This window comes from Somniosus microcephalus, chromosome 32 (assembly GCF_052327205.1).
Source record: "Somniosus microcephalus isolate GS21.2 chromosome 32, FLI_Smic_1.0, whole genome shotgun sequence".
In the NCBI taxonomy this organism is placed as follows: domain Eukaryota; kingdom Metazoa; phylum Chordata; class Chondrichthyes; order Squaliformes; family Somniosidae; genus Somniosus; species Somniosus microcephalus.
In genome coordinates, this window is record NC_141018.1 from 38,501,953 (window position 1) to 38,528,113 (window position 26,161).

At 51.0% G+C, this 26,161-nt stretch overlaps 1 protein-coding gene across 3 annotated transcripts in view; it reads right to left on the bottom strand.

Moving 5' to 3' along the window:
• Window positions 1–15,196: 15,196 nt before the first annotated feature.
• Window positions 15,197–26,161, bottom strand: part of LOC147097448 (sorting nexin-22-like) — a 65,208-nt gene continuing 54,243 nt past the window's right edge. Inside the window, exons 7-9 of one of the 3 annotated variants that reach the window (XM_085972442.1) lie at window positions 17,429–17,785; window positions 16,871–16,928; window positions 15,546–15,634 (exon numbers count right to left, since the gene is read on the bottom strand). In XM_085972442.1, the coding sequence (XP_085828568.1) occupies window positions 16,915–16,928; window positions 17,429–17,785 (371 nt within the window). In that variant the 3' untranslated portion in view covers window positions 15,546–15,634; window positions 16,871–16,914. Of the gene's footprint in view, window positions 15,635–16,870; window positions 16,929–17,428; window positions 17,786–21,593; window positions 24,394–26,161 lie in introns of those variants that run through there. The other 2 variants (XM_085972441.1, XM_085972445.1) reach the window with 2 other exon arrangements.

A 26,161-nucleotide genomic window follows, 5' to 3' on the forward strand; every position in this document is an offset into this window, starting at 1 on the left:
GGAGTAGGCCATTCGGCCCTGTAGTGTATGTAACCTGTACCACCTTAAGAGGATACCTTAAGGTGATGGACTACTTTTTGATGGCTCCTGTACAGTACATTGTAGTACCGGTGGTGACCACACCGGTATATAAACCCTGCGGAGCAAAGTGAATTCCAGTTCAGCCCTGACCCTCAATCACTAAAGACCTGTTTAATTACTTCTGTAGTCTGTGTCCTGTTATTCAGCATAACTACATTTGAAAACACAGACTCAACAGGCCCCTCGAGCCTGTTCCGCCATTTAATGAGATCATGGCTGATCATCCAAATTCAGTACCCTGTCCCTGCCTTCTCCCCATATCCCTTGATCCCTTTAGCCTTAAGAAATATACCTAACTCCTTCTTGAATATATTTAATGAACTGGCCTCAACGGCCTTCTGTGGTAGAGAATTCCACAGGTTCACCACTCTCTGGGTGAAGAAATTCCTCCTCATCTCTGTCCTAAATGGCTTACCCCTTATCCTTAGACTGTGACCCCTGGTTCTGGACTCCCCCACCATCGGGAACATCCTTCCTGCATCTAGTCTGTCTAGTCCTGTTAGAATGTTATAAGTTTCAATTAGATCCCCTCTCATCCTTCTAAACTCTAGCGAATACAAGCCCAATCGACCCAATCTCTCTTCATACGTCATTCCTGCCATCCCAGGTATCAGTCTGGTGAATCTTTGCTGCACTCCCTCCATGGCAAGAACATCCTTCCTCAGATAAAGCGACCAAAACTGCACAATACTCAAGATGTGGTCTCACCAAGGCCCTGTACAACTGCAGCAAGACATCCTTGTTCCTGTACTCAAACCCTCTCGCTATGAAGGCCAACATACCATTTGCCTTCTTAATCGCCTGCTGCACCTGCATGCTTACCTTCAGCGACTGGTGCACAAGGACACCCAGGTCTCGTTGCACTTCCCCTTCTCCCAATCTATTGCTGTTCAGATAATAATCTGCCTTCCTGTTTTTGCCACCAAAGTGCATAACCTTGCATTTATCCACATTATACTGCATCTGCCATGCTTCTGCCCAATCACCCAACCTGTCCAAATCATACTGCAGTTTCTCTGCATCCTCCTCACAGCACACACGCCTACCCAGCTTTGTGTCGTCTGCAAACTTGGAGATATTACATCTAGTTCCCTCGTCTAGATCTAGTTCCCTCGTCTAGATCTAGTTCCCTCGTCTAGATCATTTATATATATTGTGAATAACTGGGGTCCTAGCACCGATCCCTGCGATACCCCACTAGTCACTGCCTGCCACTCAGAAAAAGACCCATTATTCCAACTCTTTGCTTCCTGTCTGCCAACCAGAGTAGTCAAGTCTGGGTTTCAGCAGCAGATGAGCTGAGGCAAGGGGCCGAGTCAGGCAATGTTACAGAGGTGGAGGTAGGCGGTCTTTGTGATGGCGAGGATAAGGGGTCAGAAGCTCAGCTCATAGTGAAATAGGACGCCAAGATTTCAAAATATGACTATCCCAAGTCCAGACTAAACAACTGATGATAAAAAAGTTTTTGACTGGGGAATCCAGGCGAGGACAGGGTAGGAGAGAGGACGGAATAAAGGAGGAGGTGAGACGAAAGAAAGAACTTGTACAGCACATTATCACACCTTCAGGACCAAATTGCTCCACAGCCAATGAATTGCATTGAAGTGTAGCCACTGTTGTTTTGTAAGCAAACATGGTAGCCAATTTGCGCACAGCAAAATCCCACAAACAGCTATGAGGTGCAAGACCGGTTAATCTATTTTTGGCAGTGTTCATTGAGAGAAGGAATGTTGGTCGGCGGAACTCCCTTCTTTTCTCCAAATAATGCCCTGGGATCTTCTATGTCTGTTAGATCCGTGGTTCAGTGGATAAATAATCACACGGATGCTGTACATTAACAAATAACAGGTCTTTACTTGAGGAGGGTAATCTCTAGACTGGGGTACAGAGGCATGCGCAAAGCTTATATACCGGTGTGGTCACTGCCGGTACTACAGTATACAGGAGCTGTAAAAAGTAATTCTGACTTAAAGACACATACACTACAATTCCTCCCTTTTTAGATTAATAATACCCCCTTAATATTCAAATAACAATTACATTTTTACATGTACATTACATAACAAAAGTCCATTTATAGATTCAGTCTTTGGGGCGGCTTCCTGACCCTTTCGGGATAGCGCCTTTCCAGAGGTTCTTGTTCTTGCTGCAGAGGCGATTCTGACCCCTTTTCATCGGGTAGTTCATCGGGTTCCACTGCTACTAGGTCTGAAGTAGATGCTACCGGTATGTCGGGTTCATCCCCAGGTACTCGAGGCATGGGGTTGACGCATTCCTGTGACGCTAAGATCTGATCGACGTGGCGTCTCACAATGTTCTCCCCGACATCCACTGTGTATATTAATGGCCCCTGCCTTGTACATATCGTTCCGGGTTGCCACTTCTCTGTTCGATAGTCACGGGCCAAGACTGGTTGCCCTACATTGAAGCTCCTTGTCGGCTTCTCGTTGATGTGCTGGAATTGTTTGTCCTCAACATTTCTTCGCACATTTGGTCTGAGCAAGTCCAGACGAGATCTCAACCTTCGGTTAAAGAACATCATGGCCGGGGTCTGGTTGGTAACTGCATGTGTCGCATTTCGGTAGGCTAATAAGAAATTGTCCATCTTGTGCTGTAGTGGAATTTCCTCGTCGCACATGGCCTTTATCGCCTTCTTAAAGGTTTGTACGAACCTCTCAGCCAATCCATTGGTGGCTGGATGATACGGGGCGGATGTGTAATGCCTTACACCATTCCTTTTCATGAATTTTTGGAACTCGTCGGACACAAACTGTGGTCCATTATCAGAGCAGATCTGCTCTGGCAAACCGTTTCTGGCAAATATGGTCCATAGGACTGCAATCGTTTTCTCTGTAGTGGTTGAAGACATCTTTATCACCTCAGGCCACTTTGAATGAGCATCCACTGCTATTAAGAACATTGAGTCTGAATGGGCCAGCGAAATCAATATGCACCCGTTGCCATGGAGAGGAGGGCCACTCCCATGGGTGTAGAGGGGCATGTGATGGTGCATTTTGGACCTTCTGGCATCCTAAGCAGATCTTAGTTAGGTCTTCGATTTGTTGATCGATTCCCGGCCACCACACATAAGCCCTAGCAAGGCTTTTCATTTTCACTCCCCCCAGATGACCTTCATGTAGCTCATTTAGCACTCTCTCCCTTAACTTGGGTGGAATCACCACTCTGGATCCACACATCACTGTCCCCTGGCATACTGACAGCTGTTCTCTTCTGGATGAGAATGCTGGCAACAGTGAGTCGCCATGTGTTGGCCATCCCCTCACCGTCAATTCATATACCCGTGACAGCGTCGGATCATTGCGGGTCTCCTTCTCTATATCCGCGTTTGTTACTGGCAATCGTTCAATTATCGACGAATAAAATATCTCGATAGGGTCCACTGCTGGTGCTTCCTCCACAGTAGGCAGTGGCAGGCGCGATAGCCCATCAGCGTTCCCATGCTGTTTCGTGCCTTTATATTCTATTTCATATTGATTCGCCCCTAGAAACAGGGACCATCTTTGTAACCGCTGTGCAGTCATTACTGGCACGCCCTTCTTAGGATTAAAGATGGAGACAAGTGGTTGGTGGTCAGTCAGCAAGGTGAACTTCTGCCCATGCAGATAGTGGTTGAATTTTTTTACTCCCCATACTAGGCTGAGGGCCTCCCTGTCAATCTGGGCGTAGTTGCGCTCGGCTGAGGTTAGTGACCGAGACGCAAAGGCTACTGGCCTCTCCAACCCATCTGGGAATTTGTGCGACAGCACCACTCCAATGCCGTAGGGTGATGCATCACATGCCAAACGAATTGGTAGTGCTGGGTTGAAATGGGCCAACACCTCTTTTGATGTGATCAATTCTTCACACTTCTGGAAAGCTTGTCTACGTTCGTCATCCCACTTCCATGGTACCCCTGTTTGCAGTAGGGTGTTCAGCGGGTGTAATACCGTAGACAAATTTGGTAAGAACTTGTGGTAATAATTTACCAGCCCGAGGAACGACCTCAGTTGTGACACATTTTCCGGTGCTGGAGCCTTGACTACTGCCTCAATCTTGTCAGGGGACTTATGTAACCCCTCTTCATCGATGACGTGGCCGCAATACGAGATCTGTTTCTGGAAAAACTCACACTTGTGGCGATTAGCTCGTAGCCCATACTCCTTTAATCTGGCGAGCACCTTCTCCAAGTTAACGAGGTGATCACCGTCATTTTCGCCCGTGACCAAGGTGTCGTCCAAATAACATTGGGTCCCTGGAATCCCTTGCAGGACCTGATCCATCGCCCTTTGCCAGATAGCCAGAGCCGAGGCTACTCCAAACACCAGCCGGTTGTATTGATAGAGACCTTTATGAGTGTTGATCGTAAGGTAATGTTTCGAAGCTTCTTCTACCTCCATTTGCAAGTACGCCTGGGCTAGATCAATTTTGGTGAAGCGTTTACCACCAGATAGCGAGGCGAAAATATCCTCAATTCGTGGAAGCGGATATTGCACCGTGTGAAGGACTGGGTTCACTGTCACCTTAAAATCCCCACAGATGCGGACCTTCTTTGGTTCCCCAGGCGTATTACTCAACGACCTCTTCATTACAGGAACGATGGGTGTAGCCCACTCGCTCCAGTCCACTTTGGACAGTACTCCTGAACATTCCAACCCTTCCAGCTCTGCTTCAACCGCTGGTCTGATCGCATAAGGCACTGGTCTGGCCTTCAGAAACTTTGGGCTTGCATTTTCCTCTATTTTAACTGTTGCTGTTATTCCTTTTAGTGTTCCTAGTCCCTCCTGGAACACTTCTTTTGCATCAGTTAGCATTTTTGACAGTCGTCCAGGTGTGACGTCGTCATCCTTTTTGGCCTCAACCTTCAGTGCCTGTATGGAATGCCAATCTAATTGTATCTTCCGGATCCATTCACATCCTAGCAGTGGCGGTCCTCCATTTGGCAATACATATATATCCATTTTAGGTAATTCCTGGCCTTTATATGTCACTTTCACCCTTATTTTTCCTTTGGGGTAGACTTTTTGCCCCGTATACGTCTTCAAGACAATCTCTGTAGCTTTCAAGGGTATGTGTGAAAATAGCCGCTTGTAGTCTCTTTGATTTATAACTGTTAGAGCTGACCCTGTGTCCAATTCCATTTCCACTTGGACTCCGTCTATCTTGAGTGTAACCCAGATAGTCTGGTGATCCTCCATTTCGGTTACATTATGTAGTTTCAGACAACCCAGCTCCTTGCTTCCGGAGACTGTGTCACTTTTCTGTTCGTCTGAACCACTGTCCATCACCTGGTGTACCTTTTTGTACTTCTCCTGTGGAGATTTCTTACTGTTGGTTTTCTTCCCAGACCTGCAGACTCTTGCTATGTGTCCTGCTTTCCCACACTGTCTGCACACTTGGTCCTTGAACCAACAATCTTTCTGGTCATGTGTTGTTCTGCCGCAGCGATAGCACTTCCCTGTTCCATAGGTCATTTCATTGGTGCCATATTCTTGCGGTCTCCGTTGTATCTCTGCAGCGCCCCTTGCGGCTGCTTCGTGTGATACTGCCATACTGAAAGCTTTGTCCAGCGTAAGGTCCTTTTCTGATAGAAGCCGTTTCTGGGTTCCTTCACTTTGTAGCCCACACACAAACTTGTCCCTTAACGTGTCTGCTAGTCCCGCTCCAAACTGGCAGTATTTCGATAGCTTGCGCAGTTCCGTTAGGTACTCAGCATTGCTTTCGTCTTTGTGTTGGTTCCTTTTATGGAACTTAAATCGTTCTGCTATCAGCCGCGGTGTGGGGTTTAAGTGGTCCTGTAGGATTTCTACTATGCTTTCAAAATTCTTGTTCACCGGCTTCTCTGGGGTTATTAGATTTCGCAGTAACCCATAAGTTTTTGCACCCATGGAATTTAACAGAACCAGTGCTTTATTAGCATCTGGCACTTCATTCGCCCTGCAGTACACCTCAATACGTTCCACATATGTCGCCCAATCTTCGACTTCATTGTCGAACGTAGAGATACTGCCACTCTTCGGCATCCTTGGTTGTGCGTTAACTATCACCAATGGCGCCTCCCGCGCTTCCCCTTCTTCTCCGCTGTCACAAAATGGCGTCTCCCATGCTTTCCTTCCTTCCCGCGCTCGCCCTTCTTCTCCGCTGCGGCTTCGCAAAATGGCATCTCCCGCGCTCTTCCTTCTTCTCCGCGGCTCAATGGCGCCTCCCGCACTCTCCCTGCTTCTCCGCGGCTCAATGGCGTCTCCCCTTGCTTCGCCCCGCGGACCCTGATCAGCCCGTGATCCCTGGCTGTGCTCTGCGCGTTCTTCTCTTGATATTTGTCGACGCCGCTCAGTCTAGAACCCGACTGTTTCTTACCCTGTCTCTCTCTGGTTTGCAGTATTTTTCCTCGACGCCGCTCGGTGTTCAACCCCCGGCTGCGCCCTGCGCTCTTCACCCTCTTTCTTACCCCGTCGACGCTGCTCGGCTCTCTCTCTCTGCCGTCGGTCGGCTCCAGCCACCGCTGCTCGGGAAGGGTCTGCTCTGGACCTGTCGTCGGTCTCTTACTGCTCGTTGTGGCTGGGGAACCAAGCCCGGCTCTCCACAGCCTCCCCAGCGAAGTTGGATCTCTGCCTGACTGCTGGGCGGTTGCTCGCAGTCGACGCCCGTGTTCCTGGACTCGACTATTTTTTTCTTTTTTTTTTATGTTGCAGGTAGATTCGAATCGACACTCATCGCCACTGTTAGATCCGTGGTTCAGTGGATAAATAATCACACGGATGCTGTACATTAACAAATAACAGGTCTTTACTGGAGGAGGGTAATCTCTAGACTGGGGTACAGAGGCATGCGCAAAGCTTATATACCGGTATGGTCACTGCCGGTACTACAGTATACAGGAGCTGTAAAAAGTAGTTCTGACTTAAAGGCACATACACTACAATGTTCACCTCGGTTTAATGTCTCATCCAAAAGACAGCACCTCCAACAGTGCAGCGCTCCCTCAGTACTGCCCCTCCGACAGTGCGGCACTCCCTCAGTACTGTCCCTCCGAGAGAGCAGCGCTCCCTCAGTAATGACCCTCCGACAGTGCAGCGTTCCCTCAATACTGACCCTCCGACAGTGCAGCGTTCCCTCAATACTGACCCTCCGACAGTGCAGCGTTCCCTCAATACTGACCCTCCGACAGTGCAGCACACCCTCAGTACTGCCCCTCTGACAGTGCAGCGCTCCCTCAGTACTGCACTGGGAGTGTTGGCCTAGATTATGTGCTCAAGTCTTGCAATGGGCCTTGAACCCACAATCTTTTGACTCGATTGCTGCCGACGCTCCACGATTCCACTAAAGTTTTAAACCTACAGATTTTAAACGCCTGTGGAGATTGGGAGAAAGAGAGGACTGAGGGAGGTGAGGAGTTCCACAGTTTGAGGGAAAGAGTGAGATTAAAAGACACGTGATGAGTCTGGATTTCAACACAGTGAGGATTGTGATGAAATATTTCCATTCATCACTGCCTGTGACTGAGATCGGTTTCAGTGTCATTTCCCTTCCCCCAGACCTCATTGTATTGTGTACTGGAATGTGCTGTATTGTATACTGGAATGTGCTGGAATGTGCTGTGTGTAGGGCTCCGCCCATACCTGGCCCCGTTTGTAAGCTAGCTTCAGTCAAGCCCCAGTCTCCAGAAGGACGACATCTCTCTCGCTTACGTGTTTCGTTCTAAGTTAATAAAAGCCTTGTTTTGTTCTGCTACCTTCGAGTCTCGGAATTATTGAGGCACATCAATTTTATTAACTTATTTTTCAACACTATCGATCAACTCCTGAAACCCGAACGTTTGGATTTGGATCAACATGCTCCGGACGCATCAGCACGCTTCAGACACTGGTTTGAGTGTATGGAATTCTTCCTGGACAATTCCGCAGCCGTCAAAGGCGCTACGGACGCTGCAAGGATGAGACTCGGAATTCTGCGGAATTGGGTAAGCCACCGGGTTTACCCCCTCATCCAAGACGCCGAGACGTACCTGGCCGCCTGCGACATCTTAAAGGCGCATTACCAGCAGCCTACGAATGAGGTGTATGCTAGGCACCTGCTCGCCACCCGCGCACAGCGACCTGGGGAATCGGTGGAGGAGTTCCTAAGCACCCTGAAAATGCTTGGCAAAGACTGCAAGTGCCGAGATGTAAAAGCCGCAGTGTACACTGACGAGCTTGTTCGCGATGCCTTCATCACAGGCCTCAGCTCCACTTACATCCGGCAAAGACTGCTGGAAAAAACGGGGTTGGACCTGAAACAGGCTGCGGACACCGCGCGATCCCTGGATGTGGCCCAGAAAAACTCGGACGCCTACTCTTCAGCCCGCGCCGTCCACGCCGCCACGTGTGCACCGAGGGCGCCGCCATCTTGGAAGGCATCTTCCCCGCCCGACAGCCCGACACCGGCTGGGCCCCGCTCTCCCCCCAGAAGCCCTACGACAGCCGCGACGCGTCAGGGACCCAACTGCTACTTCTGCGGGCAGCCAAAGCACACCAGAATCCTGTGCCCGGCGAAAGGCACCACCTGCTTTAAGTGCGGTAAGAAGGGGCACTTCGGGAAGGTGTGCAGAGGGAAGCCCGCCGGAAAACCAACCGCCGGAAAACCCGCCACCGCCGCGTGTGCGCCATGGGAGCGGCCATCTTGGACGCCATCTTGCGAGCAGACAGCGTGGACGCCATCTTGTATCGATCAGGGCCCTACAGTGGCATCGGTCACAGTGGACCAGACCAGGCCGCACCCGCTATCCAGATCAATGGTGGACATCAAGGTAAACGGGTGCCGGGTTAAATGCTTAATTGACAGTGGAAGCACGGAGAGCTTTATCCACCCAGAACTGGCACAACAACTCTCCCTAAAGGTGGTCCCTACTCAGGGTACCATCTCTATGGCTGACAAAACCCAGACATCGACCATTCTGGGTTACTGCACGGTACAATTGTGCGTTAACGGAACTGTATATGATAATTTTAAAGTATTAATCATGAAGAACCTATGTGCGAGCGTGATCTTGGGCCTGGATTTCCAGTGCAACCACCAAAGCATCACGCTCAAGTACGGTGGGTCCCAGCCGCCCCTCACAGTGTGCAGTCTGGCTACCCTGAAGGTAAAGCCGCCTTCGCTATTCGCGAACCTTACCCCTAACTGCCGGCCAATAGCGACCAAAAGCAGGAGGTACAGCTGGGAGGACAGGCGGTTTATCGCGACCGAGGTAGACAGGCTCCTGAAAGAGCGCATTATTGAACGCAGCAACAGCCCGTGGCGCGCCCAAGTGGTAGTGGTAAGGGGTAGCGAGAAGAAACGGATGGTGATCGACTATAGTCAAACGATCAACAGGTACACCCTACTAGACGCCTACCCGCTACCCCGCATATCAGAAATGGTGAACCAAATCGCCCAATACCGGGTGTTCTCCACCATCGACCTCAAGTCAGCGTACCACCAGCTCCCTATCAGACCAGAGGACCGCCCGTACACCGCCTTCGAGGCAAACGGACGCCTCTACCAATTCCTCAGAGTCCCCTTTGGGGTGACGAATGGGGTCTCGGTCTTCCAGAGGGAGATGGACCGCATGGTCGATGACCACCACTTGCAGGCAACCTTCCCCTACCTCGACAACGTCACCATCTGCGGTCACAACCAGCAGGATCACGACTCGAACCTCGAGAGGTTCCTGAAAACCGCACAAAAACTCAACCTCACCTACAACGAGGACAAGTGCGTTTACAACACCACGCGCCTCTGCATACTAGGCAGCGTGGTGGAGAATGGGGAAATCGGACCAGACCCTGACCGATTGCGCCCCCTACGGGAGCTGCCCCTGCCCAACACTCCCAAAGCCCTGAAAAGGTGCCTGGGGTTATTTTCTTATTATTCCCAATGGGTCCCCAACTACTCCGACAAAGCCCGCCCCCTCTTGAAAGCATCCTCTTTCCCGCTCTGTGCTGAGGCCCACGCCGCCTTCAAAAGCATTAAGCAGGATATTGAGCGGGCCACGCTATAGGCAGTGGACGAGAACACTCCATTTCAAGTGGAAAGTGATGCGTCTGACTTCGCCTTGGCGGCCACCCTCAACCAGGCGGGGCGGCCCGTAGCTTTCTTCTCGAGGACCCTCCAAGGGCCCGAGATCAGACACTCCTCCGTGGAAAAGGAGGCCCAAGCCATCGTGGAGGCAGTGCGCCACTGGCGCCACTACCTAGCCGGCAAACGCTTCACCCTACTTACCGACCAGCGGTCGGTAGCGTTTATGTTCAATAATAAACAGAAGGGGAAGATTAAAAATGATAAGATTCTTAGGTGGCGGATCGAGCTCTCCACCTTCGAGTACGACATCATTTACCGGCCAGGGGCCCTTAACGAATCCCCTGACGCCCTCTCACGAGGGATGTGTGCCAGCGCCACCGGGGATCGGCTACAGACCCTCCACAACGACCTCTGCCACCCAGGGGTCACGCGGCTGTTCCACTTCATAAAGTCCCGTAACTTACCCTACTCGATTGAGGAAGTTCGGTCCCTGACCAGGAACTGCCGCACTTGCGCTGAGTGCAAGCCTCGGTTCTACCGCCCAGATAGAGCCCACTTAATCAAAGCTACACGGCCCTTTGAGCGGCTCAGCTTAGATTTCAAGGGCCCCCTCCCGTCCGTCGACCGCAATGTTTACTTCCTGAACATTGTGGACGAATACTCCCGGTTCCCATTCGCCTTCCCCTGCCCAGACATGACCAGCGCCACGGTCATTAAATGCCTCAACAGCCTGTTCTGCCTGTTCGGTATGCCGAGCTACATCCATACGGATAGGGGGGCGTCCTTCATGAGTGAAGAGCTACGCCAGTACATGCTGTCCAGGGGGATCGCCACGAGCCGTACCACCAGCTACAACCCCCGGGTTAACGGCCAAGTGGAGCGAGAGAACGGGACAGTATGGAAAGCAGTCACTCTAGCTCTAAGGACCAAGGGCCTCCCTATCTCCCGCTGGCAGGAAGTCCTCTCGGATGTGCTCCATTCAATACGGTCGCTATTGTGTACGGCCACTAATACCACGCCTCATGAACGAATGTTTGTCTTTCCCTGGAAATCCACCTCAGGCGTATCCATGCCGTCATGGCTCTCCACCCCAGGTCCGGTACTCGTGCGAAGGCATGTGAGGGGCCACAAGACGGACCCTCTCGTGGAGCCAGTACACCTACTCCACGCCAACCCCCAATACGCATATGTCCGGCACGCCGACGGAAGGGAGGACACCGTGTCCATAAAAGACGTCGCCCCAGCCGGCATCGACAACAACCACGGCAATAGCGGCAACGACGATCACAGCAACTCTTACCCACCCACTACTCTTTCATCACCGCCGGAAGAACACTGACCAACGGCACCCCCACCAACTACCCCTTCAACAACCCTGGCGGCACCCCCGGCAGAGACCCAGGAGGCTACCGGGGACACCCAGCCGACACCCGCGGCACCGCAACAGCCACGTCGGTCGCAGAGGACTATCAAACCCCCGAACAGACTAAATCTATAGAAGGGGTGAATGTGATGAAATATTTCCATTCATCACTGCCTGTGACTGAGATCGGTTTCAGTGTCATTTCCCTTCCCCCAGACCTCATTGTATTGTGTACTGGAATGTGCTGTATTGTATACTGGAATGTGCTGTGTGTAGGGCTCCGCCCATACCTGGCCCCGTTTGTAAGCTAGCTTCAGTCAAGCCCCAGTCTCCAGAAGGACGACATCTCTCTCGCTTACGTGTTTCGTTCTAAGTTAATAAAAGCCTTGTTTTGTTCTGCTACCTTCGAGTCTCGGAATTATTGAGGCACATCAAGGATGGAGGGCAGAGGAATAATGTGTAGATGGAATCATTGGAGTTTAAGGGATGTCCAAAGGATCACGGATCAAAGTGCCATCAATGAGACAGGATAGACTGTGATGAAGAGAGAAATGTCGGAGGTGAGAGAGAAATTATCTCTCACACAACAACAACCAGTCATAATGTGTCAGGAAGATCTCATCGATCATGATAAGGTGTTGGCCAGACCCAGAATCTTCTGGCTTCCTGCTGACAAGTGATTTTGTGAGAGTGAGGAGCTGGCACTGAATGGGGCCGTGTCAGTCACAGTCTGGCTGGCAGTTATTCAACCCTCTCTTGTTTTTAGTGATAATAAATGATTGTCAATTAAATAATTCAACTTTGAAAGATGCTTTTGACACAAGAAGTTTTTCTTCTGAGCTTTATATTGATCCTCCAGCGAGCAGTCGGCCTTGTCCGATGGCCCGTGGACAGTGACAGTGCTAATTCCCGCCGGCTCACCATCCTCTGAAAAGTGACCTTTCTATCGCATTATAATCATTGAAAGGACAGCTTCACCTGAAGTGATTGTCATAATAACTGTTTGTGATCTGAAATATAACCAAGGAGGTATACAGCCCCCAGGGAGACTGGGGGCAATATTGGGCCTCGTCGCACCCAGTTTGGTGCCAATTTTGGGGCCAACATCCAAAGGCACCCGAAGAACATTCGACCTGGTATTGAGTCGGGCAATTTTTCAGCTGTCCCAGGCAGCCACCTAAAGGAAGAGTTAGGCCCCTTACATATGTAAATGAGGGGCCTAGGACCTGTTTTCGTTGCCCTGGTGCAGATTGTGGCAGCAACGAGCAGGCAAGGCCTGCATCGGGACTCTTCCACCGCCAAAGCAGTGACCGTCAACTTAAGGTACGTTTCTTTAAACAAAATGTATTTTATAAAGCCGGGAGGAGAAGGAGCGTCCCCTGTTCCCACAGTCCAAGGGATTAGGACACCCACCTCCATCCAGGCACTTAGAAAGAAAAGAAAGGTTTGTATTTCAATATTCTACACGACCACCGGACGTCTCAAAGCGCTTCACAGCCAATGAAGTATATTTTTGGAGTGTAGTCACTGTTGTAATGTGGGAAACGCGGCAGCCAATTTGCGCACAGCAAGCTCCCACAAACAGCAATGTGAAAATGACCAGATCATCTGTCTTTGTTAATTTGGTTGAGGGATAAATATTGGCCCAGAACACCAGGGATAATTCCCCTGTTCTTCTTCGAAATAGTGCCATGGGATCCTTTACATCCACCTGAGAGAGCAGACGGGGCCTCGGTTTAACGTCTCATCCAAAAGACGGCACCTCCGACAGTGCGGCGCGCCCTCAATACCGCCTCTCCGACAGTGCAGCGCTCCCTCAGTACCGCCCCTCTGACAGTGCTGCGCTCCCTCAGTACTGTCCCTCCGACAGTGCAGCGCTCCCTCAGTACTGCCCCTCCGACAGTGCAGCACTCCCTCAGTACTGACCCTCCAACAGTGTGGTGCCCCTCAGTACTGCCCCTCCGACAGTGCAGCACTCCCTCAGTACTGCCCCTCCGACAGTGCGGCGCTCCCTCAGTACTGCCCCTCCGACAGTGCAGCGCTCCCTCAGTACTGCCCCTCCGACAGTGCGGCGCTCCCTCAGTACTGCCCCTCCGACAGTGCAGCGCTCCCTCAGTACTGCCCCTCCAACAGTGCAGCACTCTCTCAGTACTGCCCCTCCGACAGTGCAGTGCTCCCTCAGTACTGCCCCTCCGACAGTGCGGCGCTCCCTCAGTACTGCCCCTCCCACAGTGCGGCACTCCTTCAGTACTGCCCCTCCGACAGTGCGGCGCTCCCTCAGTACTGCCCCTCCGACAGTGCAGCGCTCCCTCAGTACTGCCCCTCCGACAGTGCAGCGCTCCCTCAGTACTGCCCCTCCGACAGTGCAGCGCTCCCTCAGTACTGCCCCTCCGACAGTGCGGCGCTCCCTCAGTACTGCCCCTCCGACAGTGCAGCGCTCCCTCAGTACTGCCCCTCCGACAGTGCAGTGCTCCCTCAGTACTGCCCCTCCGACAGTGCGGCGCTCCCTCAGTACTGCCCCTCCCACAGTGCGGCACTCCTTCAGTACTGCCCCTCCGACAGTGCGGCGCTCCCTCAGTACTGCCCCTCCGACAGTGCAGCGCTCCCTCAGTACTGCCCCTCCGACAGTGCAGCGCTCCCTCAGTACTGCCCCTCCGACAGTGCAGCGCTCCCTCAGTACTGCCCCTCCGACAGTGCGGCGCTCCCTCAGTACTGCCCCTCCGACAGTGCAGCGCTCCCTCAGTACTGCCCCTCCGACAGTGCGGCGCTCCCTCAGTACTGCCCCTCCGACAGTGCGGCGCTCCCTCAGTACTGCCCCTCCGACAGTGCAGCGCTCCCTCAGTACTGCCCCTCCGACAGTGCGGCGCTCCCTCAGTACTGCCCCTCCGACAGTGCGGCGCTCCTTCAGTACTGCCCCTCCGACAGTGCGGCGCTCCTTCAGTACTGCACTGGGAGTGTCAGCTTAGCTTTAGGTGCTCCAGTCTCTGGAGTGGGACTTGAACCCACAACCTTCTGACTCAGAGGCGAGGGTGCTAGCCACGGCTGACACTTACCTTCGAGCTGCTGCCAGCGAGGTTACCACCTGATAATCTTCGGTGTAAAATACACCAGCTGCCAGCGGAGGCGCGATGGGTATCGGGAGTCACGTATAAAAGTGTTGCTGAGGCCCGAGGCCCGAGGACCAATGTCGGGCTGGCCTCAGGACTCGGGCCTCCCAGTTCGGGTTTCCAACCCTCCAGGATTGCCCAGGGGTTGAAGATTAATCTCCGGGACACGGCGGCAAGTAAACCCGGGAGAAACAACACAGGGGAGGGGGGGTGTCAAAGAAAATGTGAGCTGTTTTTCATTTTCTTCTGTTTAATTGTTATAAAAATATTGGAGATGGGGGAAAAAAAGGCTGTTTGTCTGGGCAAGGCAGGCGGTCATATGATGAAGCCTCCAGGAATACGACCAGGCGGAGCGGGAAACCTGCTCCCGAACACGACATTCCTCTCTCTCTCTAACCTTTAGTTACCCACCCCCTCATTCCCCTTTGCCTCACCATTGACAGAGCCAACAGGTGCCTTGGCCCAAGCCCTCTACTCGGCCATCTCTCCCTCTCTCTCTCCTTTAAAACATCTTCTCAAACCCACCTCTTTGATGTGCCTCAATGAATCCGAGACTCAACGTTAACGGAGCAAAGCAAGGCTTTTATTAACTCAGAAAGTAATACACAGTGGAGAAGTGTCTCTCATCCAGAGATCTGCTGTACTGCCTGTGAGACACGCTGGGGCCTGCTTAAGTAGGGGCCAGGTATGGGCGGAGCCCTACACACAATACAATACAGGTAAGGAAATGAAACTGAAACTAAACTCCCCTGCTTATCACAGTCACAGGCACAATCAAACACAGAGAATACAGAGTGCCTGATGAATGGCATATTTCATCACACTCTTGGCCCAGGTTTTTTTAGCCAGCTCTCTGACTCCCCCCCCTTCCTGGTTCCGTGCCTATCTTTCCTTGCGCCTGTGTGTGAAGTGCCTTGGGATTGTCTTTACGTTGAAGACTGTATCTAAGTTAAAGCTGTTGTTGTTCTTGATTTATCTCGGTCCACCCTTGGTTGGTATCGTTCACAGACGGCGACAACCTTCCTCACTGCGGAGAAAAGCAAGGGAGCTAAACGGGAGACAGAGAATAGAGTCATGAATTTTCCGTCGTGCACTGAGATATTCCTATCTGATGAACTTCTAACAGCTCAACGCTTCCATTTTATATACAGTGTTAACAGCCTTCAATTAATTTTTAATACATCTCTTGCACATATCATTAGAGTCTGAAAAGCTATTAACAGGGTGTTCATAGGGTACTTCTCAGGAGCCTCTCAGTTTAATGGAAGACCTCTTCTAACCTGCAGCCGAGAGAAGGGCGCTTTTGCCTCAGGTTTTGGAGCTCGATAGCTTTCTGGCTCATTACCTTTGTGGTGGGGTCACAGAGGGTCAACGAGGCAATTAACGTTCATGGAAAACCAATTGGTTCCAAGGCTTTCTGAGGGGCCTCCACCAATCAGGTGTTAGTCAGCATTTTTATAATGGCAGAGAGGATTGCCGTTTCTGAAAGGTGAGTGCTCAGACCAGGCTTTGTCTGTTGGGGCGGGGAGACTGAAGCAGCAAAGTCATCATTTGGACTCTGCAGTTTGGGAATCTCCAAGAAACCTGATGCAATGGGAAGAGTCCCGGACCTGCAGCGATGCCCCTGTATTTCGGAGGAAAACTATCTCCCAATTTGACACATGAAAGAAAACCTTAGATTCAAAAGTGGGCCTCGCTCTGAAAACATATAAAGAGTAAGCACCACAAAAATGGAAAGTATCGCGCCTGCCAGCTTCTGGAGACGAGAACGATTCCAGTCGCAGTGTCACAGGGGGCAGGCAGTGAGGACTGTATCTCAGTCAGGAGTTTAACCAGCATAAAGATTCCCATTCACTGGCCAACTCATTATCTTCACTATTACCCTTCTCTTCATTGTACATTACGGCTATGTGAGACCTAATAAGACATTTCCTCTCAATCCTCCAGATTTCCTTTGTTGTGCCATGTTCCCTTTCTAACCTTCGTGATCCTAATTATGACAATGTCAATATGATCGTTTATCTGTGTTGTAATGTTCAATGATTGACTGCCCTCTGAATATAGAATTCAATTTAGGCCTTATCATAGAATTAAGTAGAGCTTTTATCACACTCTCCTCATCTTTTTCAAATGTGCTCCACTACTTTCCTCCTCCAGCCTCTGATTAGCAACTCGCTTGCTTCAGCAGTGAACAGGCCAAAGCCTTGTCTCAATCATCATGGAGCCCATCCTTCCATGTGTAGGCAACACTCAGGCTTGGCTTGCTAAACTAATGTCGGCTTACCAAGTGTTTCCAGGAGGGAGAGCAACATGGTTCCGCAATTGGCCTCAGGACCACTGTCCTACAGAAAAAGAAATTCCATCAGGGTTGTGTAGAATTCGCAAAATTGAACATTGTCCTATAAGGGTCTATTGGCAGAAAAGGCCTTAACTTTTAAAGACTGTTTTAAAAGAAGCCCAGACAAAGGGACACACAACATGGCCGCCAGACCCCGTGACCAGCTTTTGGGACACTTTAAAGTGGTTCCTGCAGTCCCCAGACAGCTTTTGTGGATTCAGCCCACAGTAAGTTCTGGAAGGCAGTTTCAGGGAAAACGAAACCAGACAGAGCCCCATACATATAGATTGGATGCAGATCCGATCAGATCGGCCTGCAGATAAAGGCCATCTAAATGTTTACCCAGACAAAGGGGAACAGATTCAAGTTCGAAGAAGGACATTAAAGACAATACAGGGTCATTCCAGACCAGAGATGGCAGTTACCGGCGATCCCGAAGATACTTTAAAAACAAAGACTACCCCGCTGTGCTACAAGCCCGCCAAAAGTTAAACAAAGACTAACCTTGATTTGGCGGGAGATAAGGGCCTCTTTGAGAAGTATAACTGGAGTCCCGGGGTAGCCATCGGTAGCTTGGGCAGCTTTTGGAGCTTGGTGGAGCGCTTTGGCAGCGTTTACAACTTTCGGTACGCTTCTTAGCCTTGGGAAGGCTTGACATCGGAGAAGGTGGTTCGAAGAAGAAGAAGACGAGACCCGGGGTAGTCATCGGGAGATCATCGACAAAAACCCCGGGCCGTTGACGAGAAGAAGAGAGGAGACAAAACGCCCTACCGATCGGGTAGCCAGCGTTGAGCGCAGGAGCACGGAAAAATCGAGGCTGTGACCACCATCGTCGTCTGCAGGAGCACCGAGAAAAATGAGCTGCGGGAGAAATGATGGTCAGCGCGTCTTGCTGAAGAGAGAGATGCCATCAGCCTGGGCAGCCCGCTGCACCTACAGTCCACTGACCACGTGGAGACAGGACGCCTGAGAGGATCAAAACGCAGACTTCAAAACCTCTATGTTCCTAACTGGGATTGGTGAGCATGTTTCTGGCCCCTCATAATCTAATCTAGTTAGGCTTAGGGGTGGGCATTTTGGGTACAATTTAACAATGAGTTGTTGTCCCTCGATGTTCCGTGTGTTTCCCTATTTCAGGATGAACCTTGTAAAACATAATGGGCTAGAAATTCACTTTGGGCCCGCCAGCTGGCTAGCGCCCAGAAGTTAGCGCTGCGCACGGAGCCAGTTGCGCCCGTCGGAAATTCAGTTTCTTCACCCCAAGTCGAAACCGGCCGCTATTCCATGGTGTGCCCGCCCCCACTTGGGGCGCTGAAACTGAATTTTGGCGCGCTAGGTGCCGCAGCGCCACCCGCTGCGGAGCGGCAGGCTGCGGTACTGCAGGCCTTCCTCCTTCTCTTAAGGGGGAGGTGCCTGCAACGGGGAGATCGCCGCTTGATAGTGCCGGCAAATGAGCCCGGCACCACGGAGAAGTGCCGGGCTCCCGGAAAACAGCCGGCAATGCCGGGGGGGGGGGGTGGAGGGGGCCGGGGAAGGAGGTGCGGGCAGGCGGCCGCCGAAAGAGCGGCCGGCCGCACCTCCGCCTTAACTCGCCCCACTAAGGCTGCAGGACGGCCCCGTCTTCACATCGTTGTTTGCGGCCGCTGCGGAAGAGGCGGCCGCAACTAAATATGGGGGTCGGGCCGGTAGCGGGGCGGAACCGGGGCACTGCGCACACCGATGACGTCATCGGTGTCGGCGCAGCGCTACCGGCTACCGCCGCCATTACCGCAGCGCTGAATATCAGTGCAAACTCCTCAAGTGGCGCAAAAGCCCTCTTTGGGCGGTAACGGCGCAAAGCCCACTGAATTTCTAGGCCAATATGCCTGTAGATATGTTGGTTAGTACTGTATTATGATTTGGTTTTCCCTCCCATGTACCTTATTTGGCTTATATTTAATTTTTCCTCCGTGCAATAAAATTTCATTTCGTTTCATTAAACTTTGGTCTATAGAGTATTCTCTGCATTGCAGTTCCTGCCTCAAAGTCCAGTGTATAGAACTTAAGGGGTGAGTGGGTCGAACCACTCGGTGAATTACTGTGCAAGAGAGCGAGGCCGCTAGAGCGAGAGAGAGAGAGACCTCGGCGATCGAAAACCCCTTACAGTTGGCGCTAAGTGTTATATCCTGCTGGGAATTACCAGAGTGTGAGGTTGGCGGAGGAGCCGAGGGGGGTGAGGGTTGTGAACAAGATCGGGCCTGACTGGTATCGGCGTGACTCCAACCACGGAACATGAACAGAAGGGAAACAAGTAGCTTAATGTCCAATGTCAATATAGTAATCTGGGATGTAATGTTTAAGTTATCCACCAGATGGAGCCAAATATTAAGGGTTCACATTCGCCAGTATTTAAGGTAATGGGTCATGTATTCAATGTCCTGGTACACCAGTTTATACGGTAATGTGGCATTGCATTATGGATATGACTCAGAGGTTCATCCTCCATCTTGGCTTGTGCAGTAAGAATTATGTGCTTGCCTCCAGCTTGTAAGAGCTATGTCTCTCTGCTACACCGTGTAAATAAACAGTTGGGTTTTGTTCGTAATATCTCGCTTCCCTCAGTTTCTGACCTTACCACTCGGATATCACAGTCAATAAGAACTGTTCATGTAGAGAAAGGATTGGAGGGGCAGAGTGTCTGATGAAATATAGCTGGAAAATAAATCAAAACATGGGTTTGAGATAAAATCATATTTTGCAATACAGACCTGGACCTGTTATGGGATTGAACCGTACAGACCTGGACTTGGAATGGGATTGAACCGTACAGACCTGGACCTGGAATGGGATTGAACCGTACAGCCCTGGACTTGGTGTGGGATTGAACCGTACAGACCTGGACTTGGAATGGGATTGAACCGTACAGACCTGGACTTGGAATGGGATTGAACCGTACAGACCTGGACTTGGAATGGGATTGAACCGTACAGCCCTGGACTTGGTGTGGGATTGAACCGTACAGACCTGGACTTGGAATGGGATTGAACCGTACAGACCTGGACTTGGTGTGTGATTGAACCGTACAGACCTGGACCTGGAATGGGATTGAACCGTACAGACCTGGACCTGTTATGGGATTTAACCGTACAGACCTGGACCTGGAATGGGATTGAACCGTACAGACCTGGACCTGGTGTGGGATTGAACTGTACAGACCTGGACCTGGAATGGGATTGAACTGCACAGACCTGGACCTGGTGTGGGATTGAACTGTACAGACCTGGACCTGTTATGGGATTGAACCGTACAGACCTGGACCTGGAATGGGATTGAACCGTACAGACCTGGACTTGGAATGGGATTGAACTGTACAGACCTGGACCTGGAATGGGATTGAACCGTACAGCCCTGGACTTGGTGTGGGATTGAACCGTACAGACCTGGGCTTGGAATGGGATTGAACCATACAGACCTGGACTTGGTGTGGGATTAAACCGTACAGCCCTGGACCTGGTGTGGGATTGAACCGTACAGACCTGGACTTGGTGTGGGATTGAACCGTACAGCCCTGGACCTGGTGTGGGATTGAACTGTACAGACCTGGACTTGGTGTGGGATTGAACCGTACAGCCCTGGACCTGGTGTGGGATTGAACCGTACAGCCCTGGACCTGGTGTGGGATTGAACTGTACAGACCTGGACTTGGTGTGGGATTGAACCGTACAGACCTGGACTTGGTGTGGGATTGAACCGTACAGACCTGGACCTGGTGTGGGATTGAACCGTACAGACCTGGACCTGGTGTGGGATTGAACCGTACAGACCTGGACCTGGAATGGGATTGAACCGTACAGACCTGGACCTGGAATGGGATTGAACCGTACAGCCCTGGACCTGGAATGGGATTGAACCGTACAGACCTGGACTTGGAATGGGATTGAACCGTACAGCCCTGGACCTGGTGTGGGATTGAACCGTACAGACCTGGACCTGGTGTGGGATTGAACCGTACAGACCTGGACCTGGAATGGGATTGAACCGTACAGACCTGGACCTGGAATGGGATTGAACCGTACAGACCTGGACCTGGAATGGGATTGAACCGTACAGCCCTGGACCTGGAATGGGATTGAACCGGACAGACCTGGACCTGGAATGGGATTGAACCGTACAGCCCTGGACTTGGTGTGAGATTGAACCGTACAGCCCTGGACCTGGAATGGGATTGAACCGGACAGACCTGGATGATCTCACCTCTGGTTCTGCTGAGTGAGCTACAGTTCAACAGTCGAGGGTAAATTTATTTTACAAAGAGGGAACGTGTCTGCCCTTTGACCTGGGCTGTACCAGGTCACTGTTGTCAGAGGATGATTGTCTGTTGTGCCGCCTGACATGACTCCCTGAGGACTATCGTTGTCCGACATCAATCAGCATTTCCAATGGTGTGTTGCTATGGTTCCCGTCCACTCCCGTGTGACCGTACATTCTGACAACCCAATTTAGAGAAAGGTTTTATGGTTTAGTCACTGCACGGGAAAAGTATTTAATCACACAAACGTGAGGGGAGAAGAGTGTAAACTCTTTGAAAACTCAACACAAACAATCTTGTGTGACCCCATCACGCCCTGCAATTAGAGAAAAGCCTTATCAACTGGGCCACATTTCAGAGACAGCCCGAAGGATCAGTCAGTGGGAGATTAAAGCTCTGCCTCTTTAATAAGATAAAACAAATATTGTAAATATTCTGTGGCGGATAGAGGAATGATTTATTTGAAGAACAAATGATGGATCAGGAAGATTCATGCTTAAGGATGCTCATCAAACCGAACTAAGAGGGAAAAGGACACTGATTGTAAATCCCATTGAACAAAATAAAGCCGGGTTTGTATGAGGGATTTAGCACTGCATCGCGACTGTAAAACCATATATTAGAGTTCTGACGAAAGGACAGCGACCTGAAACGTTAACTCTGTTTCTCTCTCCACAGATGCTGCCTGACCTGCTGAGTATCTCCAGCATTTTCTGTTTTGATATTAGATTATACAAACGTTTAATAAGACAGTAACGGAAATTATGAATTTATACATTTATGAAATTGGGGAGAAAGGCAGTGAACTGACCCCTTCTTGAATAAGTCTGGACTCCCCCACGAGTGCAAACATCTTTTCCACTTCTAACCTATCAAAGCTGATTTCATAATCCTAAAGAGCTCTATCAGGTCTTTTGTAGAGAAAAGAGCCCCAGTCTGTTCAATCTTTTCTGATAGTTCCAACCTTTCATTCTGATATCATCCTTGTGACTGAGATGAATGACCAATTACTGTGAGTTTTGAAGGCACTGATTGGGCCACAACACTGGGAAAACTCCCAGCTCCTCTCCAATTAATGCCATTAGCAAGTCAACCTCGACAGGCAGAACAAGGCCTCGGCTTAACGTTTCCTCCGAAGGATAGCCGGTGCTCATCGGAGAGACTCTTGTGTGACGGACGGCAAGAAAGAAAAGCAGAGACATTTACAGCACAGCACGAGGTTCTAGATATGCCCCATCATGCCGGCATGGCGCCCGCGGCCTAAAAACGGCACCAGGCGGCGGAGAATCGCCCAGGAGCCCAGCGGCCCGTTGCTATTGCGATGGAGGCCACGACGACCCGCTGTAGCACGGCGGCCGGCAGCTCCTCGGCGGGAGGCTCGGAGGTCGAACCGGTAGGAGGGGAGGCAGCCAGCGGACCGAGGGCGGGAAAAGCAGGCCCTGGAAGGTCGGACACCGCGGGAGGCTCGGAGGTCAGACCGGGTGGAAGGAGAGCCAGGGAGAAGCAGGCCCCGGGACGTCAGTACCACTGCGGCTGAAGATTGTCGGGCAGGAGTGCGGGAAAGGCGGAGCAAGGCGAGAGCGGACCCTATTGTGATGGCGCCGATGAAGATGGCTGCCATCCTTGCGGGCTCCATGCATACCAGGCAGCTAAGTGTCCTTTGCTGCTCGGTGCGCTCGGCTCGTTAAGAAAAAAGCATTTCACTGACTGGATTTCACTTGTTGTATTTAGTTATGTGACAAATAAAATTGAAATTGAAATTGAAATTGAAATAGGGGCCCGTGGAACTGTACCCCATTGTGAAGGAGGGCCTTCAGGAGAGGGAAACTAAGGTTTCTCAGTTTTGAACAAGGAAAGTAGCTAAATATAGAGGCACTGGAGAAGGTGCAAAAAGGATTTACAAGGATGATACCAGAACTAGGAGGTTATAACTATCAGGAAGGATTGAACAGCTTGTGGCTCTTTTCTCTAAAACAGAGAAGGCTGAGGGGTGACCTGATCGAGCTCTTTAACATTATGGAAGGGTTTGACAGGGTAGATGTAGAGAAAATATTTTCACTTATGGGGGAGACTAAAACTAGAGGCCATAAATATAAGATGGTCACTAATAAATCGGGAATTCAGGAGAAACTTCGGGATGAGAATGTGGGACTCGCTACCACAGGGAGTGGTTGAGGCGAATAGCAGCGATGCATTTAAGAGGAAACACATGAGGGAGAAAGGAATCAAAGGATCTGCTGATAGGGTGAGATGAGGAGGGGTGGGAGGAGGCTCGTGTGGAGCACAAACACCGGCACGGATCTGTTTCTGTGCTGTAGATTCTATGTAATTTTGACCGATTGATGAGCAGAGGTCGGTGCTGAGTTATTGATCACTTCCCTGACTGCCTCTCACCTTTCAGGAACACGTATTGTTTGGGCCCAGCTGTTTACATTAGGACACAAGAATTGAGGGACAGGAAAACCATTATAGTCAACAATCCCATCCCTTCTCATACATCATTCTCATCACATGCTGGGGAGGAGGTGCGTTAGCCTGTGTCTGAGCCACACCTGAGTTTCAGGCTGTGAAGGTATTTGCGAAGTGGGGTCCAACAGTGAGAGTGAGGATGGGCCAGAATCCCAGCGTTGATAATGAGTGATGACCACCAGTGCGAGAGATGTGGGAGGTCCCACGGAAAAACACTCCTGTTAAATCCCCCAAAACCTTCGGCAATTACTCAGCGGAGATTAAAATACAGAAAGTGCGGGTCTTATTGTTTCTCAGACCTGCAGATGCAACGGGAGTGCCATGAGAGGTTAACGGCACAAACAATTCACCCCAACCAGGAGCTCTGGCTGAGAATGGGTGGCGTCGGTTTGTGAGAGCGGTCCAATCACGAGCGAGCGACCTGATCTGATCGTTTGATCTGATTCTTTGTCTCTTTCACAGTTTCTGGTCTAGAAATGGAGAGATGATGAATCTTTGTGACAAGGGGAGTGAAGATGTTGGCAGCGCTGAGATTTGGCAGCAGCTCTGGGCCGATAGTTGCAGGCAGCGGGCGATGATAGACCAGGATCCGACCCTGTGGAGGGAGCCAGTCTGTTCCCACATCTACTCACTGCAGCCTAGACACAGTCGAGCACTGTACCTGACCCAGTCCCGCTTTAACACTCAGGCGAAGAATATCTTCTCAACCTACCTAAGGAGTGAAGACAAAAGTCATTACCATGACTGCTGGCTGCAGGTTAAATTGTTCACTTGCTACAGGAGCTGGTCTTTTAGTGGAGTTGGGAAGAGTTTCCGAGTGAGATAACGCGATCTGTTGCACCATCAGACTTTCACCTTCAGGGTTCCCGGCTCACACCAGCCTGGATACTATAACCATTCCATTGACAAGGAGCGTCCCCCAGTGAAATAAACCTTCCATCATCTCGCAGGGTTTCCCAGTGAATATAATTCATAGAATCACAGAATAAAGCTCCCTCTACACTGTCCCATCAAACACTCCCAGGGCAGGTACAGCACGAGCTAGATACAGAGTAAAGCTCCCTCTACACTGTCCCATCAAACACTCCCAGGGCAGGTACAGCACGGGTTAGATACAGAGTAAAGCTCCCTCTACACTGTCCCATCAAACACTCCCAGGGCAGGTATAGCACAGGTTAGATACAGAGTAAAGCTCCCTCTACACTGTCCCATCAAACACTCCCAGGGCAGGTACAGCACGGGTTAGATACAGAGGAAAGCTCCCTCTACACTGTCCCATCAAACACTCCCAGGGCAGGTACAGGACGGGTTACATACAGAGTAAAGCTCCCTCTACACTGTCCCCATCAAACACTCCCAGGGCAGGTACAGCACAGGTTAGATACAGAGTAAAGCTCCCTCTACACTGTCCCATCAAACACTCCCAGGGCAGGTATAGCACGGGTTAGATACAGAGTAAAGCTCCCTCTACACTGTCCCATCAAACACTCCCAGGGCAGGTACAGCACGAGTTAGATACAGAGTAAAGCTCCCTCTACACTGTCCCATCAAACACTCCCAGGACAGGTACAGCACGGGTTAGATACAGAGTAAAGCTCCCTCTACACTGTCCCATCAAACATTCCCAGGACAGGTACAGCACAGGGTTAGATACAGAGTAAAGCTCCCTCTACACTGTCCCATCAAACACTCCCAGGACAGGTACAGCACGGGTTAGATACAGAGTAAAGCTCCCTCTACACTGTCCCATCAAACATTCCCAGGACAGGTACAGCACAGGGTTAGATACAGAGTAAAGCTCCCTCTACACTGTCCCATCAAACACTCCCAGGGCAGGTATAGCACGGGTTAGATACAGAGTAAAGCTCCCTCTACACTGTCCCATCAAACACTCCCAGGACAGGTACAGCACGGGTTAGATACAGAGTAAAGCTCCCTCTACACTATCCCATCAAACACTCCCAGGGCAGGAGATTGGATGGAGTATGGAAGGGTCCAATCTGTTTTACTGATTCAGAATCTGGTGCAGGAGCCACAGGTGTTTTGAACAAACAAAAGTGCCTTTTTTTCCAGTGATCTGTGTGATGTGGAGACATTGCTGATTAAAGAATTCTCATTAATCAAGACTCTAGTCCTGATCCCATCCCTGCCTCGAGCCTGGTTCCAGATCCATTTTGGATAAGGCGAGGTGGCGACGCAGATTAGGTCCTGCTCTTACTCTTTAAGTAGAAGTTTCTAGAACCTTCTGCAGTTCCAGGGCGTGCTTTCCCAGAGGTCCTGCCAGCCTGTGGTCTGGATCGCCATCAGTTGTCACTCCCTCTGATGGCCAGACGCTTTATTACAGCAGTGCCTTTTACTGCAGCCTGCTGGAATCCAGCAGGGCCTCTGCCCCTCGCTCGCTCGCCTCTCCCCATCCTCCACCCTCCTTGCCCCCACTTCCCTCTCCCCCTCGCACCTCTCCCCTCCCCTTTAAACACATT